This window comes from Nannobrachium achirus (assembly GCF_963921795.1).
Source record: "Nannobrachium achirus genome assembly, chromosome: 16".
NCBI classification, from domain to species: domain Eukaryota; kingdom Metazoa; phylum Chordata; class Actinopteri; order Myctophiformes; family Myctophidae; genus Nannobrachium; species Nannobrachium achirus.
In genome coordinates, this window is record NC_137823.1 from 57604674 (window position 1) to 57621583 (window position 16910).

Below are 16910 nucleotides of genomic sequence, written 5' to 3' on the forward strand. Positions count from 1 at the left end.
ATTATTAAACATAAATGAAAAAAAGTTATCGAAAAAACACGGCCTGCTCACGTATAAGGAGGGTAATATGAGTCACCAGAAAAAAATATTGGGTGTTTTTAATGAATCTGTCATGGTTAAAATGAAGTTTGAAGTTACAGTGGGTGTGTGTGGGGGGAGAGGGCAGGGAGGGCCTGGTAACATTTTACATCAAAAATCTAAATATTGAATCAAGCAAATCAAAAACTGTTCAGGGTGTTCATAAAAGCCTGATTAGACGATAACATTTCCAAAAGTTTTTTTTGAAAGTGAAATATCCCTTTAATTTAGAATAGAACGGCTCCCTACGAACTGCGAACTGGATCGTTCATTTCAAAGAGCTGTTCAAAAGACTCGATTGGTTCGCGAACGTCCCACCTCTACTCTGGAGCTCAGCCTGCAGCGTGTTGAGAGAGAACCAGTTGGGATCGGGAAGTAAAGCAGCAGCAGCAGCAGCAGCAGCAGCAGCAGCGGGTTGTTTTATTAGTTGTAAAAGAAAATGCTCCCGCCGGGCAAACAACAACAACCGCTAAACTAATGTTTCCACGTTGGCGGCTTCGCGACGAAACGCTCGATTCGTACAACCGAGATGTCGGGAAACGAAAAACTTCTTCATGGATTCCTCGTTCTTTTGTGGATACTTTATACGCACGGTGAAACTACGTCAGGTAAGAGGAAAACTAACCTAGCTGTGATTGTGAGGCAGACACCAGTTCGTTTCCAACGCAACCGAATGGGAATGTCACACACAGTTGCAATAAAGTGATTTATTTATGTCTCTCTTTGATATGCATGTGAGATGTGGCAGTATAGGCTACTGCAGTGTTCTCTTTCAGCTGTTTAGTGCTAGATAGATGTAGTAGTCTATTCACCAAACATAGTCCTTCTCTTTTACTTTCGTCTACTCCAGTGGTTCTCAAACTTTGACATTTCAAGGTCTCCCTTTAACTTGTTAGGGTCCATTTGGTTCCATTTGTACACTGTCAAAGTTACATACTTGCCAGGGTCAATTTAGACCCCCAGAAAGGAACCTAGAGAGTCCCTGAAATCAACTTTGAGAACCACTGGTCTACTCTAGTCTAGTACAGTATCTCACCAGTCTAGACAAGCAGATATAATTAAACACGTGCATTCTCTGTACAAGACGTGTACATAGAATTTACAAGAGTACTTGTTCTACATGTGTGGCATCTTTGTTACTTTGTACCAAAGGTGGGGTGGGAAGGAACACATAGTATCACCTGTAGGCTATGCTTCAATGCTGTTCAGAATGGAACCCAGATGACTTGTTGTGACTGGAGTTTTTACACATGTGAACAGAACAGCACACAAAGCAACACATTACATTTAACTCTGTACTAGTGTACAACATGTAGTTACAGAACTGACAGTTTGATTGATTGATTGAAGACTTTATCGGAAGTTTGCATAGGAAAAAGTACAGTTTCATGACAGCACAGTTCACTGGTACAAGGTCAACTTAAAGGAGATCCTAAGCTTTTCGGCTTATTTGCACAGGAAACCTTTATGTATCTCATATATAACATTGAATGGCAGATAGAACACTATGCAGTAGCTATTGTCAGGAAGAAAAATGCAACAAAAATATATACAGTAGATATTTACAATAGAAGTAGTAGTTTTTTTTATAGTTACAAAACGATCAATTATTTTAGGTTTGTAGCCTACTGTACTGTGTCTGGTCATACAGTCCATTGGCCTCATCATGGCAGCTTTGTAATCCAAAGCAAACCTTTATTTTGTTCCCTTCCTGTCAGAAAGAACATGTTGTTTGGCTTGAGATGATGCTGAGGCTTCTAAGGTTACAGGAAGGAAGGCCCCAAGGAGCCTACGATATGACTGATGTGTTGTTGTTGTTGTGTTTCTGAGTAAACCTACAGACAGAATGGTATCCTCAGTTGACTGGATCAAGGCTGCAGCACAGCACACAGTACACCACCACCACCAGACCATGCAGGCTGTTGTGGTGGTGGTCATTATGCTGATTGCTGTTGAGAATGGAAGCTTGGCCAGGGGCAGCAACATGCTGGATGATGTGATTGTGAATGTCTTCAGTTAACTGTTGACAGTTCAAGTGAGTTGAGTGAAAGTTGTGTGAGTTAAAACCAAATGTCAGTCACTCTTACAGATACAGGTATGATGAGTAGGGCTGTCACAATTATTACATAATCGTCTAATCGTGATTATTTGACATTATCGCAATTATTTTGTCATAATCGTCATAATCGTGAATGTTGAAAAATGTCCAAAATAGTGGAAATAGCAGATCTACAAGCTCACAACGCGTCGCATCGCGACGCGTTGTGAGCTTGATGCGACGCGTTGTGAGCTTGTAGATCGGCTATTTCCAGGCTATTTCCACTATCAAAGTTATTTTTTAAGTAGTAAGTTGTCAAATATGTCAGTAATTTCTTTGTATATTTAGGTTATGTGTCATATCTACCATGTACAACTTCAAAGCCTAAAAGCCAAACAGAAATGTAATTATCAACGACAAAAACACAATTAAATCGTTAATCGCCAATTATTTGAGTGACAATTAATCGACATGTAAAATTTCATATCGTGACAGCCCTAGGTATGAGTGACTGGCAAAACGTGGCATGTTCCACAAGACTGATAACTAACAACTATACAATATGACTACAATATAATGATAATAATTGTGGATTTATTGAGCAGGCCTGTTGATTAAAACCAGGAAAAGTCAACACTTGGTATATTACAACGTATTGTATCACAATATTGCTATAATACTATTGATATATTGGCCCAGATATGGCATTGATTCGTTTTATTGTGTTTAAGCCACCTTGTTGATAAAACTCTTCTGGACACACGTCTGGAAATACAGCTCGATATTGGACAATATTCAGAGTTCTTTGATATTAGACCTACTGTATGTATTTTAAAAGGATCCCTGGCTAATATGACAAATATGCCTTAATACATTATAATTGTCCTCTATAACTACAATGTAGTAAAAAAAAAAACTACCTTAAATATTGTATTTCTTCTAGAAATAGCTAATCTTTCACTCAATAGGGGAAATGCATGTCGCAAGTTGATGATGTATGTCATAAATGTCATGTGTGATCTATCCCTATAGAAATTATGGCATGCATGTGCAAAAAAACACATTTGAAATATTGATTTGATGCTCATATTAACCATAGGAAGTATTACGTTTGTTTTTATTTGCACATTTATGCCATAAATTCCATAGGGATAGATCACACATAACATTTATATCAACTTGCGACAGGCATTTCCCCTATTGAGTGAAAGATTAGCTATTTATAGAAGAAATAAAATAATTGAGGTATTTTTAATTTTACATTGTAGTTATAGAGGACAATTATAATGTATTAAGGCATATTTGTCGTATTAGCCAGGGATCCTTTTAATGAACAATAATTTATATGCTGTGTAACTATTCTCAGTCCAGGTGCCAACTTGCTCCTTGTGCACTCGTGACGTAGCATACCCACATACCCACAGACTGGCGCAAGTAAAGACACATTTAAAGTGATCCCTGACTAATACGATAAATATGTCTTAATACATTATAATTGTCCTCTATAACTACAATGTAAAATTAAAAACACCTTAAATATTTTATTTCTTCTAGAAATAGCTAATCTTTCACTCAATAGGGGAAATGCCTGTCGCAAGTTGATGATGTCATAAATGTCATGTGTCATTTTTATGGCATGCATGTGCAAAAAAACAAAACACAAACACATTTGAAATATTGATTTGATGCTCATATTAACCATAGGAAGTATTAAGTTTGTTTTTATTTTCACATGCATGCCATAAATTCCATAGGGATAGATCACACTTGACATTTATGACATCATCAACTTGCGACGGGCATTTCCCCTATTGAGTGAAAGATTAGCTATTTCTAGAATAAATAAAATAATCGAGGTGTTTTTAATTTTACATTGTAGTTATAGAGGACAATTATAATGTATTAAGGCATATTTGTCGTATTAGTCAGGGATCACTTTAACAAGAAAGTGCAGGTTAAAATTGAAAGAAAAGTGGTACTATCTTGACATAGAGTATCAATCAACATTTCATCCATTATACAATTATCTCACTTATCAAGTCCTAACGGCCAGCACTAGCCAGAAATAAAACAACAGAAAATACCAGTGTGGTTCTGCCTGCTAGAGCTGTGTCTTTTCCTCTGGATGTTTGTCAAGGAGCTGTTGTTACCAGTTACCTCAAAGGAAAACAGGTTATTTGATACTTATTGCAAGGATTAATGTTGTTTGGTTATTCATTACTGTGTTAATAAAATGTAACCAGACCTCCTGAGAGCTTCCGTCTGCATACATTTAATATTGTTATTGTTTTTTAAACGAATTTCAGTTTACACTTTTGTCTCCAAAGTGAGCATCTATTCTGCTCCCCCATAACAGGTACCTGTGAAGCTCTGTTTAGATTTCAGTGTGATTATAAACCAGTCCATCCTGTTTAAAAGGGGGGGTTTAATTGTTGCATAAATACACTGGCTGCTGTGGATAGAGTGGATGTGGATGTGGGTGGGACGTGGGAGACAGACGGAGTGTGGGAGAGAGTTATTAGTCCAAACAAACCATTTCCTCCCGTTGCTCGTGTGATCCCACATCAATGAGCCCCAACTACAGTCTAGCAGGTTGTAAATTCACCTGGTGTACCAGGTATACATTACAGTGAACAAACAGCAGCAGAGGCTGACTGTAGACGCTGTCAAGTTACACTATGTCACTGTGGTTGGGTACTGTAACTTGATAGAAGAATGCACTTCAGTAAAAAAGAAAGACAGCGCTAGTTCATCTTGGATTTGAATTCCTGTCTCCACTAGCACATTTTCACCAAAGATGCAGATCTCACATCTGCCTTACAAAGTAATCTTAAACAATAACAGTCTAACCTACGGCTGGGTGATCTGGACTAAATGAAACGTCACTATACTTTTGACCAACTACGTCAACATTGATATTGTGACGATAATAAAACCCCTTCCCCCTCAAAAACGTTTCAAAATTATCCAAACAACTACAAGTAAAAGCTCACAATATGCTGCAAAAGTATATTACCATATTCCAAATCCCAGATCTAGTCTCCTATCATGCTGTCAATATAATTATTGCCCAGCCCTAGTCTAACCCCAAAATGAAGAAAGGCAAATCAAAACTTGGCTGTGCAACTTGTCCCAACAGAACAAGCATGTTCCATGCATTTTATATCAGGCAAAAAGGCAAGAATCGTTGATTAGTGTTTGTCTGTTCCCCTTGACAAAGAGGCTTTTCATTGGCTGTGTTTGGCCAGTTCACTTGACTGAAGCCCAACCAATATTTCCTCCTTTAGAGTTGGTGAGGTCATCAGTCTCCCACCTGCCCAAAGGTGGGTCCTAAACTTAACTTCCTGTTTACATTATCCTGTCTGACCGTTCACATCTGGGCTGTGTGTGTGTGTGTGTGTGTGTGTGTGTGTGTGTGTGTGTGTGTGTGTGTGTGTGTGTGTGTGTGTGTGTGTGCGTGTGTGTGCGTGTGCGCGTGTGCGTGCGCGCGTGCGTGCATGCGGAACGAGCACATTTTGACTATGGAAGGAAATATGTCTGGGAAAATTCCAATAAATGGACAAAATCAAATATATATATATATATAAATAATATATATATATATATATATATATATATATATATATATATATATATATATATATATATATATATATATATATATATTGTAAAAACATTAGAAATGGCCTATTTGCAAACTCACCTGTTACACAGTTTGAAGACTTTGAACACTTTTGACATGATATCTATCACAACATTATAATTATGCAAAACCCCAGATGATATCTAGTCTTATATCATAATATTGATATATATTATCCAGCCATCCATCATTGAGAAGTCCTATTTTATATACTGTATCTATCTGGCATGGAAAACACATGGAGGCTTGTGAAGTTTTGGAATCTTTAGGCCGTAGGCGGGTGGACAAAGAAGGGAATCACCCTGCCCTGCCCTGTTGTGTGTCTGTCTGGTGAGGTGGGATGGCCACAGTGAGCTCAGTGCACGTGCTTGTTTACATGTGTGGAGATGCTTAATCATCTGTTGTTTTCATGTACCTTTCTTCTGAGTCAATCATGTCAAATGTTTCATTCTGTCCAAGTGTCAGAGTTGCGTACCTGCCTGCTTGCACAATATCGCTATGGGTAAGAGCCTAAGTTAAAGTGGTCGTAACTTACTTCACCACTTTCACCCTGGTGTCCCCATCATGCCATGTAGGCAAAACTAGTCAATTGTATATGCCAGATGTACAAACTCACAACACATCACATAGGGCTACTTTTGGAATTCTGTTTACTTGTTTAAGTGGATAAATGCAACTAGGTTATTCTGTAGTTGTGTGACTGTAGGTAACTGTAAGTATACAGTATTTGTTTTAGAACTTTGTCTTTATTGCAGATTCACAAAAAACTAGAAGCAGTGCTCTTACAAGCACAGGTCTCCACCAGGACAGGCATCCTGGTGGCACTATAATAGGCCAATCTCAGACCTTTCATGGCAATCGGACGCTGCATGCATGATTTGAAACATTGTGTTCCAAAAATTTGTTTTGCTAAAGTCTACCTGCTGGTGTTGCTATAACAGGCCAATGTGTAAAGGGTAGCATTTGTTCCCTGACCTAGTGGGAATATTGTAGAAAATGTCACAGTAATCGCAAGCTGCATTGATGATCTGTGGCATTTTGTTCAAAAACGTAGCAATCCTGCAAACTTTGGAAGCCTATTGTAGCCAATCAGGATGGAATATGGAAAATCCTACAGATCTATGTTGATCACATGACTCTAGAGATACTGTCTACCGATTTGCATGATTTGTGGACACAATCTCTTGGAGTAGCGTACAGAAATGTGTTTTGCATACATCAGCCTCATGGTGGCCTTAGAGTAGCGCCATGTGAGAAATGTGGGGCAGAGGTTCTGAATTGGCATCCAGGGAGTGTGTCTGCACAGTTTGGCAGAGAACAAGCCAACGGCACTGGAGATTTGCTGGTAACAGATGGACGGATGCACACACAGACACACGCACAGACGGACAGGGGCGAAAACATACTCTCCCCCTTCAGCTGGTGGAGACATCACAGGGTTTCCTGCAGGAAAAAGTCTTGACCAGGGGGGATCTCATGGCGCCGAATATTTTTGCTAATTAATTAATTAATTCAAGTAATGAATTCACTTAATTTGTAATATTAATTCTTAATTTTGCCCTATAAAAAACCACATAAATGTGCCCATGATGACGGAAAACACAACTAAATTCCATCCATCCATCCATCCATCTTCAACCGCTTATCCAGAATCGGTCGCGGGGGTAACAGTTCCAACTGAGACCTCCAGATTTCCTTATCCCGAGCAACTTCCTCCACTCCCTCAGGGAGTATACCGAGGCGTTCCCAAGCCAGTCTGGAGATATAATCCTTCCATCTGGTCTTTGGTCTGCCACGGGGTCTCCTCCCAGTGGGACGTGCATCGAGGACCTTCCTAGGAAGGTGCTCACACAACTAAATTAATTCCCTTATTTTAGACTAATTCTTATTTTTGCCCTCAACATAAAAGGAGAGGTTGACTCTTGTCTCTTGGCCAGGGGGGACAGATTTTAGGCCAGGGGGCCCCCCTGGCCTATAAAGTGCTGCAGGAAACCCTGCATCAAACATAAAAACCTTTACGGGGGTGCACATTTTAAAATTTTTGTTTTGTTTCACATCTCTCCTTTTTTGAATTTATACAGTAACCATTTCCCCCCCATCTTTTTTGGAAGAGATCTTCTCTTATTTAAGTATTCCATGTCCTGAATATTGTCCAAGATAATCCGCCACTGTTTAAAGATAGACAGTCTTGAGCCAGTTCCTGGTGGTAGCCTTTTATTCACCCAGGAGGATCTTAACCAAGTTTTGGTCTCCTGGATGTACGGTTCCTTCCATATGTCCCTTGTATAGCACAAGAAAAGAATGGGGAATTTTGTATGCTATAACGTCACATATGACTGAGTGTATGATATTCCAGAAAGGCAGATTTCTCCAGAAGATGTGTGTATAATTGGCATCAATTCGGTCACACTTTCTCCATCATGATTATTGACCCCTAATTTGTTTACTTTTAATTTGGGGTGTGATGGAAATATCGAATTTGGTTCTTCCATAATTCCCTCCATACTTTTGATTTGTTGTTGTCTGATGTATTTCCCACACATCTCCTCTGGGATATCCACCCCCAGCTCTTTTCCTCCATTTATTTTTAACATATATTGTTGAATCCTTGTTTGATCCCATCAAATAGGAGTACAGATTAGACACAGCTCTGGGTATAACTTCACCATATGCCTGTGTAAAGATGGAGCGTACATTTTTAAAGTTAATGATGCTGGGAGCCCCCTCAAGTGCCCCTGGGGATCTCCAGGTGCCACTTTGAGAACCATTGGCCTGCTGTAACTAAAATGTCCAAGAAGTGGTTCTATGAACTTCAATTGGTTGCATGCCAACATGTGATGAATAAATATTGATCTGATCATGCTTTAAATCAGGGGTCTTCAATCTTCAACATTTTCAGGCCAAGAATCCCTTTAGTTGAGAGAGATGAAGCAGGGATCCCCCCTAACCTTATCATAGATTCCATATAGTTTAATTGTTTGACTACACACGATTTAATTGTGTTTTTGTCGTAGACATTTACTTTTCTGTTTGGCTTGAAGTTGCACATGGCAGATATGACACATAACCTAAATCAGGGGTTCCCAAACTTTTTTGTCTCAGGGCACCCCGTGAATTTTTTTTTTAATCCGAGGCACCCCTACATTATAATTTTCACTCCCAGCACCTCATATTTATTGCATATCGTTGTTGTCGGGTGGAACCCTTGTATGTTCAAAACTGTTTTATATTTATCATCTATAAAATGTACTAAACTAGTGAAAACAGCAGATCTACAAGTGTGCTTGTAGATCGGCTGTTTTCACTAGTTTTGTGCGACAGAGGTTTCTGCCTGACACATTACTGTAATGATATTTTAGTGATTATGTTGCGAGGAAAACGTTGAGATAATAGTCATTTTAGTTAGAAGTGACTGAAAATAACTGTACTTCAAGTTTAAAATGATACTAAATATTTTTCCAAGTGTCCAAATAAATTCCAAATATTATCAAATGATCTCGCGGCACCCCTGGACTGCCGTCGCGGCACCCCAGGGTGCCCCGTCACCCACTTTGAAAACCCCTGACCTAAATATACAAATAAATGAAGGACATATTTGACAACTTTACACTTTAAAAAGAACATTGTTAGTGGAAATAGACGATCTACAAGCTCACAACATGTGAGCTTGTAGATCTGCTATTTCCACTATTTCTTTTTTTAATGTTTGAACATATATAAACATTTTTCAACATGTAAACGATTATGACGATTATCACAAAATAATTGCGATTATGTCAAATAATTGGGATTAGATTATGTAATAATTGGGACAGGCCTATTGAATAGTCCACATAGATAGGTTATTTGGCTGCTTGATTCTGTGTGTCTAGTTGCTGCATGGTGGTTGGTCAGGTCTCAGGTCCAGTGAGTGATGGACTGGAGCAACAAGCTGATAACAGCTGGAGGTGTGACATGTGTGTCAGTTAACAGAGTTATAGGATGTCAGTATGTAGTGTAGTGTCTGGGAAGTGGACGGGACTCCCTGTAAAGGCCTTGGAATCCAGCCTATGATCACAGCTGCTATGAGAGCCAAGGATGCCTGCTAGTGCTGCCGCACGCACGCACGCACACACACACACACACACACACACACACACACACACACACACACACACACACACACACACACACACACACACAACTTTGTGATGTCACAGGTGTCAAAGCTACGCTATGGGAAACATGGCAATAAGTGCTGACTATTGAACACACGCAGACACACGCACGCACTCTCTCTCTCTCTCTCTCTCTCTCTCTCTCTCTCTCTCTCTCTCTCTCTCTCTCTCTCTCTCTCTCTCTCTCTCTCTCTCTCTCTCTCTCTCTCTCTGCTGGTGCAGACACCACACCCAGGTGAGGGCTTAACCTGGGTGTAATGGCAGGCTGTGGTTAGCATGGCAGAGGGCTGCTGCTGTGTAATACATGGGAGCCAGCCACTTGTCAAGGACAGCCTAGGAATGCTAACATTAGATTGTCTACGTAACGCAGTGTGAGTCGGAATTTGATTTCCTGGCTGATGCCAAGTTCTCCCCACACACACCTAGGGGCGTCACAAGTGGGGGGGGGGGGGGGGGAGTGGGACTGAGTTACTAGGGCCCAAGGTGGAGGGGGGCTTTAATTATTTTATACTTTAACTATTGAAAAATAGCAGATATACAAGCTCACAGTGCGGCACCGAGTGCCGCGCTGCGAGCTTGTAAATCTGCTATTTTTGAAAAGTCGTGAAAATGTGTGCAAATCTTTGAATATATGTATTTTTTAAGCAAACATTCGTATTCGTAACTCAGATTTCGCTTCTGGGGGGTCCTTGGAACTAAATATTTTGAGATGGGGGTCCATGGCAAATACATATAATTTTGGAGGTCCTTCACATAAAAAGTTTGAGCCCCACTGACATAGATGATAGAAACTTAGGTTTTTCAAAAAACCTTAGGAGGATTTTAAATTTTATTTTTAAGACTTTTTTAAGACTTTTTCACGATTTTTCAAAAATATTGAAAAAAAAATAAAAAATTGGGATTTTTTTTTTTTTTTTTTTCAAATTTTTTTTTTTCAAAAAACTTTTTTTTCCTCAAAAAACCTTTTTTTTCTCAAAAAACTTTTTTTTCTCAAAAAAAGAATTACCCATATTTGGCCATTACACACCACACTGCCGCAACATGGCGGTGAAGGCCGCGCAGCGGCCTGAACTCTAGACTTTCGGGCCGCAAACTTCTAGTCTGTATTATAAATCCTTCTTTTGATTGAAGTAATATTCTAATATTTTGAGATATGGATTATCATGAGCTTTATGACGTTAAAACAAAAAAAGGTTTTGAATATTTCACTGCATGCACAATGAATCTAGAATATATGAAAGTTAAAATATACTGTATATATATTACAGAAGAAAATGAACTTTTACACACTAACTCTTCTTTTTGGATGGTTTCATGTGGACACACACATTTCTCTTGAGACAATTCCGTACTGTGTATGGTAAACGTTTTGAAAACAACTTGGTGACATTTTTTTAAACGTCTTGGTCGTGGGCGTGGCCTTTAGCTTGTGGGCCGTGGTGTCGGAAGATGCTAGTAGTGCTGTCGCGACGTGTTGTGAGCTTGTAGATCTGCTATTTCCACTACTTTTTGAAAGTGTTAGGTAAGGTAACTACTAACTATATTAACATTTCTCAACATGGAAACGATTATGAGGATTATGCAAAATAATTGCGATTACCTCAAATAATTGCGATTATGTAATAATTGTGACAGCCCTAGTCAGAAGAAGGACGGTGCTAGCTCACCTACTGTGTTCAGGTTCTAACTGATGTCATTCACCGTGGGTTTCACTGGGCCCTGAGGGGCTCTGAACCTCTGCATATGAAACACATTTTGCGCTAGTCGGCTGGTACCCGCCTGGACATGTTGTCTTCCCACAGAAATGTCTAATATGCTCCCAGTGCTGCCTCACATCTGTTTAGGTCTGGGCTGGTGGGAAACGCAGGCCTATCTGTTTTCCAGGAACAACGCAGTGAACCATAAGTGATTAAAAGCTCAATATTGACTAAAGACTGTTATCGTTTTCCATTGTAGGGAGAAAAGGCTTATTTTCAATAAATTAAGACCTTGTTGAATTGATCAAGGAAGTCCCATGTAGGAAAACATGAAACCTTTACCTTAAGTGATTTCTTATTTATTGTTTTTCTCAGCTCAACGGGCCAATTATCCATAGATTTGCTATTTCTGTTATTGGAACCGGGTTTGGGCAAGGAGGGGTGAAGAACAATGAAGCAGAATTGGGATTGTATGTATTTGCAGATTCCCTGTTGATATGCTCTGGTTTCATTTAACCCTTATACACTATATACTCTGTTGGTCCCCCGGGGGTCCCTCATTGTGGGCTTGTACTAACTATCAGCGCTGAATATTCGCCCTCAAGATAATGGTTCATTTGGTTAATAAATATTTGCATATCACAGTTGTAAAGCATACTAGCAGCTACATGGATGCTGGTGAGTCTGCTCAAGGGCATGGCAGCAGTATTGGGTGCCGACTGCCAAGTGAAGTCAATGAAGAGCCCATTTCTTTTTCCTTTTTTTTACAAATGTGGACAAGACTGGCTTTTACTGAAATGGAATTGAAGGCCGTGTCGAAATTTGATCAATGTCTTTCTTGCAAGTGAATTATATCCACATTGGTCACTGGCAGGCATTTGGCATGCAATGCTTAGTTTGCGCTCAAATCACGGAAGAATTCAATGGGAAACAATGGAATACCACTCATTTCAGGAATTTGGCGAGTTGCTCCAATGGCTTGGAATAATCAGATCAGTAGTAGTCATTGAAGCCAAACCAAATTGGGGATAGGGATGTCACGATATGACATTTTACATGACGATTAATTGTCACTCAAATAATTGGCGATTAACGATTTAATTGTGTTTTTGTCGTTGACAATTACATTTCTGTTTGGCTTTTAGGCTTTGAAGTTGTACATGGCCGATATGACACATAACCTAAATATACAAAGAAATTACTGACATATTTGACGACTTACTACTTAAAAAATAACTTTGATAGTGGAAATAGCCATCTACAAGCTCACAACGCGTCGAGCTTGTAGATCTGCTTTTTCCACTATTTCTGAAATTTTTCAACATTCACGATTATGACGATTATGACAAAATAATTGCGATAATGTCAAATAATCACGATTAGGCGATTATGTAATACTTGTGACAGCCCTAATTGGGGATGTCACACTCACACAAGCTGCACATGGACAGAAGGAGACAAAGTATACATGTAGAGAACAAGGGGAAGCATTCTGTCTCATTTCTTGCTGTGAGAAAGCTGGCATAACTATTATGAATTTTAACCATTAAACTTTGAACACCTGCTGTACTGTATGTCTGCAGTTTGAGATTACAGTTTTGTCAAGACTTGTTGCAACCGTCAGGTCGCAGTTACTATGAAAAGCTCCACCGGCTATCCGTCAGTCAGTCAGTCAGTCTGTCTGTCACGTCACGTCACGTCACGTCATGTCACGTCACACTTTTGCCCTACTCTTATCTCGGGCACCATTGCCCCTATCCATGCCAAACTTTGCACACACACTCCTTGGCTGTCAAATCACAACTCATTTCTCACATGCCCCTCTTCTAGCACCACCATCAGGCTGATTTTTGCAAAACACCGTTTTGGATACTGCTCCTACAGATTTTGGCCTAAAATCACGCAAAGTCACGTCATCAACATGGATCTGTCCCATTTCCCATATTCCCTCCTGATTGGCTACGACCGATTGCCTTCTAAAGTTTGTGTATGCGACGTGGCGGTCGCTTATCTCCTGATTAGGTAATAGGGAGTCTTACTGGTGTACTTATCTGCTGTCACTAAACCTTTTATCACGCTATCTATGTAGCTGGCTGTTGAATACAATTAGATCTCAACTCATCTGATGCAATGAATCTCCCATTGTTTTTTGTTTTGTTTTAGCAATGCAATTAGGGATTATTTTATTTGTGATTATTAACATTAATCAAAATGTCCAATAAAATCGAAGAAGCGAATAATATAATCGATAAGTCTGATTAACCCCTCGGGCAGCTTGGGCAAAACTTTGTGAATAATAGATTCACTGCAATTTTTGTTCTTTTTGTAATTTTTTTTTTAACTAATTTACTTGAAAAAATATATATAAGTGTAATAATAATATAATATTTTCATTCAAACAGATTATTTTTCATGATCTGTTGGATTAACTGTTGTCTTCCTGGCTGCTGTAGGTGACGGCTGCGGCCATGCGGTGCTGGGTCCAGAGAGTGGGGTCCTGTCCTCTAAGAACTACCCGCGCACCTACCCCAACCACACCTGGTGTCAGTGGCGCATCCAGGTGCCCGCGGGCAGGCGGGTTGCACTGAGGTTTGGGGACCTGGACGTGGAGGCACAGAGCTGCCAGTACAGCTACGTTAGGATCCAGAAGGGATACGGAGGAGAGCAAGGTGAGAGAGAGATAGAGAGAGAGAGAGAGAGGGATAGAGGGTTCCCACGGTCATGAAATTCCTGGAAATATTTTGAAATTAGAAAAGAAAAATTCCAGTCCTGGAAAGGTTTTGGAATTGATCAAGGGTCCTGGAAAAAATAGCTATGCATTGTCGTTGGTTATTGATTTTGTTAATACCTCTGAAATGACAAATTAAACATTGGCCAAATTGTCAAATATTAAAGGCAGAAATTGTGAAAATAGCAGATTACAACGCCTCGCAACGCGAGGCACTGTGAGCATGTAGATCGGCTATCTTCACAATAGAACCGTGTTATACAAAATTCCTCAACTTAGTGCTTGTCAGGGTGCCGGATCCCCAGTTAAAATATGATTATTTCTGAGGTCACGGCATGAAAAGGTTGAGAACCACTGGCATACACTACCTGTCTTTAGCCATTGCGTATAGGAGTAAGCGATTTGTTATTGAGCGGAATTATTGTTATAATATAGTCTTGGAAATATTCTGGAAAAGTTTTGGAAACGTTTTGGAAATTCATTGGTAAAAATTTGTGGTAACCCTGGGGATAGATATTCAATATTAAGCCCATATCTAACAGGACTTCATATGGGAATGCCCATATAGAGGAAGACAGACCATATCTATGTGGCTTGTTCAGACAGGGATCTCCATGTATGGGCATAAAAGGGATGTACTTTATACAGTACATGGATCTCCATATAGCATATATGGGTACCAGGGGTCTCCATATGTGGGTAACTGGTACGATATACATCACTGGCCAGATGGGGCGAGGTCGCATGCCGCTCTGAAACGTCATACTAGTAATATACTATACTTTTGGTCTCCCCTCAACATACTCAGACTGGGCTGAAGTACAGGGCTGGGGGTGGACAAGGGTAAGCACAACGTATGACATTATATGTGCGCAAGAATTAAGACTGACAACTCAAGATGATATTGCTAATGTAACTGCTATGTGGGGAAAAGGTACTTGTGTTATATCTATAGGTTTTGATAAGGCCGATGGTATAGCTGTATTTTTTAAAAGTAAGGTCGAAATTATAAAGAAAAGAGAAATCATTCCAGGGAGAATCTTATTAATTGACTGTTTTTATTTAAATTTAAAAATGAGGATTATAAACATTTATACACCTCCAGATGTAGTTCGTAAAGTAAGAATGTTTAAACGATTATATGAGTTGTTGACAGTAGGTTATTACACTGTATTATGTGGAGATTTTAATGCATATACCGAGGCTAATGACAGAATCTCTGATGTGATCCCTGATCCCCGGGTGCGTAGAGAAGGTGTGGAATTGAAAAAGATGAGTGATTACTGTGGTATAAATGATGTGTTCAGGGTGTTGTAGCCGACTGACGTGGGATACACTCGTTTTGACAGAAATGTCAGAACGAGGATAGACCGCATCTATATTAATGAAAACATATCTGCAATAAGTTATAAAACACGTGCTTTGGTGAATTCAGACCACTTGGCTGTCGTTGCACTTCTAAAGCTCGGAAAAACAGAAAAAAAGGGGTTTTGGAAGATGAATGTGAACTGTTTAAAAAACTACGAGGTGCTGGCAGAATTAAAGAAAGAGGTCGCTGTTACCAAAACTTTAAATATATTTACTGATTCATATCTTGAATTATGGGAAGCAATGAAAGTGCGCTTAGTATTTTTCTTTAAATTTAAATCAAAAATCTTAAATCAGGAGCTAAATGAAAAATATAATGCATTAATGGCTGGCTACGTGGATCTTAAAACAAAAGAAGATAAATCAGAAGTGGATATGGAACGTTTAGGTGATATGGAGGCTGAATTGGCCAAATTAAATGATGTATCCCATGGCCTCCGCCTACAGGCAGGCATGGGAGACTCTGAATGCCCCAGCAATGCTCATACTTTGATTAGTATACACAAAAATAACTTACAGAACAAACATGTCAGTGCAATTCTAAATGAGAATGGGAAATTAGTGGAGGATGAGAAAGAAAAAAGGGAAACGATAAGAGAACTCTGCCAAAAAATGTACCGGAAAATGAATGTTAATGTAACAAAGTTGCATGGTTTTCTAGACTCCATTGACCTAGGGGAAGTTGGCCTTAAAACTGTGGGTGGGGAAATTACTAAAAATGAGGTAAGGGAGGCTATCTCGCAATTAAGTAAGGGAAAGAGTCCAGGCCCAGATGGCCTGCCAAGTGAGGTCTACCTCTCATGCACAGAAGAGCTTGTTGACCTGCTAACTTCTGCCTATAATGATGGAGTCAGGATAGGCCAAATGCACACCTCTTTTTATCATGGCATTATCTCTTTGATTTTTAAAAAAGGGTCCTCCCAGTGTTTAGATAACTGGAGACATGTTACACTCATGAACATAGATTATAAAATACTTGCAAAAATTGTGGTGAATAGATTAAATAATGATTTGGAAAAACTTATTGAAAAAGAACAAACATGTGCTATTAAGGGCAGGCTCATGTGGGACAATTTGGGGATCATGAGAGATATTACTAGTGGAGATATAAAAGAGGAATTCTTTATTGTAAATTTAGACCAAAAAAAAGCTTTTGATTATATCTCTAGAGAGTATTTGTGGGAGGTCTTAAAAGCATACG

At 39.4% G+C, this 16910-nt stretch overlaps 1 protein-coding gene across 1 annotated transcript in view; it reads left to right on the forward strand.

Moving 5' to 3' along the window:
- The first annotated feature begins 472 nt into the window (after positions 1-472).
- Positions 473-16910, forward strand: part of dcbld1 (discoidin, CUB and LCCL domain containing 1) — a 66685-nt gene continuing 50247 nt past the window's right edge. Inside the window, exons 1-2 of the mRNA XM_080744331.1 lie at positions 473-686; positions 14067-14282. Coding sequence (XP_080600457.1) covers positions 608-686; positions 14067-14282 — 295 coding nt within the window. The 5' untranslated portion in view covers positions 473-607. The remainder of the gene's footprint in view (positions 687-14066; positions 14283-16910) is intronic.